The sequence below is a fragment of the Galeopterus variegatus genome, unplaced genomic scaffold (genome assembly GCF_000696425.1).
Source record: "Galeopterus variegatus unplaced genomic scaffold, G_variegatus-3.0.2 Scaffold2273, whole genome shotgun sequence".
In the NCBI taxonomy this organism is placed as follows: Eukaryota; Metazoa; Chordata; class Mammalia; order Dermoptera; family Cynocephalidae; genus Galeopterus; species Galeopterus variegatus.
In genome coordinates, this window is record NW_007728384.1 from 121,079 (window position 1) to 122,964 (window position 1,886).

General features: G+C 36.6%; 1 protein-coding gene across 1 annotated transcript in view; it reads right to left on the reverse strand.

The window, feature by feature from the left end:
* Nucleotides 1–1,886, reverse strand: part of UBE2E1 (ubiquitin-conjugating enzyme E2E 1) — an 80,238-nt gene that overhangs the window by 3,498 nt on the left and 74,854 nt on the right. The window contains exon 3 of the mRNA XM_008581136.1: nucleotides 1,145–1,277. Within this exon, the coding sequence (XP_008579358.1) occupies nucleotides 1,145–1,277 (133 nt within the window). The remainder of the gene's footprint in view (nucleotides 1–1,144; nucleotides 1,278–1,886) is intronic.

Here is a 1,886-nt window from a genome sequence, read left to right on the forward strand (position 1 = left end):
GGCCCCATGAATTTTACAATTTTAATGTTTTAAATATTAACACTTCCAAGTTTGAATAGCAGTTTGCTGACCTCTTGTGTTAGCTGTTAGTACTACACTGCCTCAAAGCAAGCTTCAGAATCATAAATATTGAGAATCATAAATCATCATAAATACCTCATAAAAACTGAGGTACAACACAGAACATAAAGACAATTAAACAGAAGGCTTAGCAAACAAGGACTCCACACCTATGGATACTCCACTTTATGAAGTTATACAGAATTTGAAGAGATTTCTGCTCTTTCTGACCTTTACATCAGATCCTGCAGACATCCTGTCTACTTAAATCACAAAATTTACTATAATAGAGTCTCCACAGGTGAGAATCCAATAATGGGCAAGGACCACAGTGGTGTACAAATCACCACAAGCCACATGAGCATGGACTGTTTGGTCTCCTAATTTTTATTTGTGAAATACACCAGAGTAAAAATTACCTGTAACTGTACCAACTTTTAAAAAGTGGCAAGACTATCAATTACTTCTTGTTGCTGCAGTTGTACCTATATCTAGTAGTCTACCCAATCCCTAAGAAGTTTTCCTTCTGACCATGTGAATGAGAATCGGATTGCTGAATGTTACAAGAGATGACTGATTTGGGCNCTTCTGACCATGTGAATGAGAATCGGATTGCTGAATGTTACAAGAGATGACTGATTTGGGCGATCCCCACCCATCCTAGAAAGAAAACAGAGGCCTGGAGCAAGGATTTGAACAAAAGATGACAAGGAGGAGAATCCAGAGCTTTAGCGGGAGAGTCTAATTTTCTTGTTATTTCAGTGCATGGATATTATGACACCATTTTTAACTGTTCAGAAACTTACTTTCTGTAGGGTGGAAAATAGGGCATTAATTATGGGTTACTGACAATGTTACCAGCATAAATTGAAGCACCATCAAAGCAAAACACTTACACCTAGAAATGGTCTCTGCCAGATGAAGCAAAGTCAACCTAAAGGTGAATTTAAATGTTTAAGTTCAGACATATTAGGACATAATAGAAATCTAGTTATTCTGATTACAAAGTAAATTTTAAAAACCTCAATAGTGTCTCTCTCTCATGAGAACTGGTAAATTTGAGCACAAATCAGAGGAATCTTACCTTTGGAGGCTTGAAGGGATATTCTGGTGTAAAAGTGATATCGAGGAAGAATACACCACCCTCATACACTGAGCCTGGAGGCCCCAGAATGGTTGATCTCCATTCGTAGATGTTATCACCTTTGGGACCAGCACTGTGAAATAATACATCAACAGATAAGTTGATGGTGGCACCATCCCAATTTTTATAGAAGCAAAAAAGGGGGAAAGATCACCTCTCTTCCTTCTTGTTTAATGTGTAGATTTGCTTCACAAAACAGAAGTATCTTTCAGATAGAATTTGATGCAGAACTGCAACACACTCATCAGCCGTTGGTTAAGTACATTTGATGATAAAAGAATGTTAAAGCCATTCTAAGCCTACTACTTAACTGTGAATAACCAAGAAACTTCCTTCAATTAAACCTCTCCCTTGACATATAAGAAAATGTAAATAATACTTTTTAAAAAAGAGAAACATTTTAGCACACAGAAGCTAAATTAGTGACAAAGGGCAGGAGTTTCTGCTCAGAGCTACGTCATTTCTTATGACCATTTTAAGCATAAAAGTTTCAGTTTCTGGCCCACTGACTGGCTCTTCTTCCTTGTTCTTGTATCTCCACAGTCTTACCCTAAAAAGAATCTAATAGATGGTGGTACTTTTTACATTATAGGCCATGACAGGTGGAAGGAGGAGGAGAATGATGACAAGTATCTAATTATAAGTTGCTCAATTTTAATTTATATATATATATATATATATA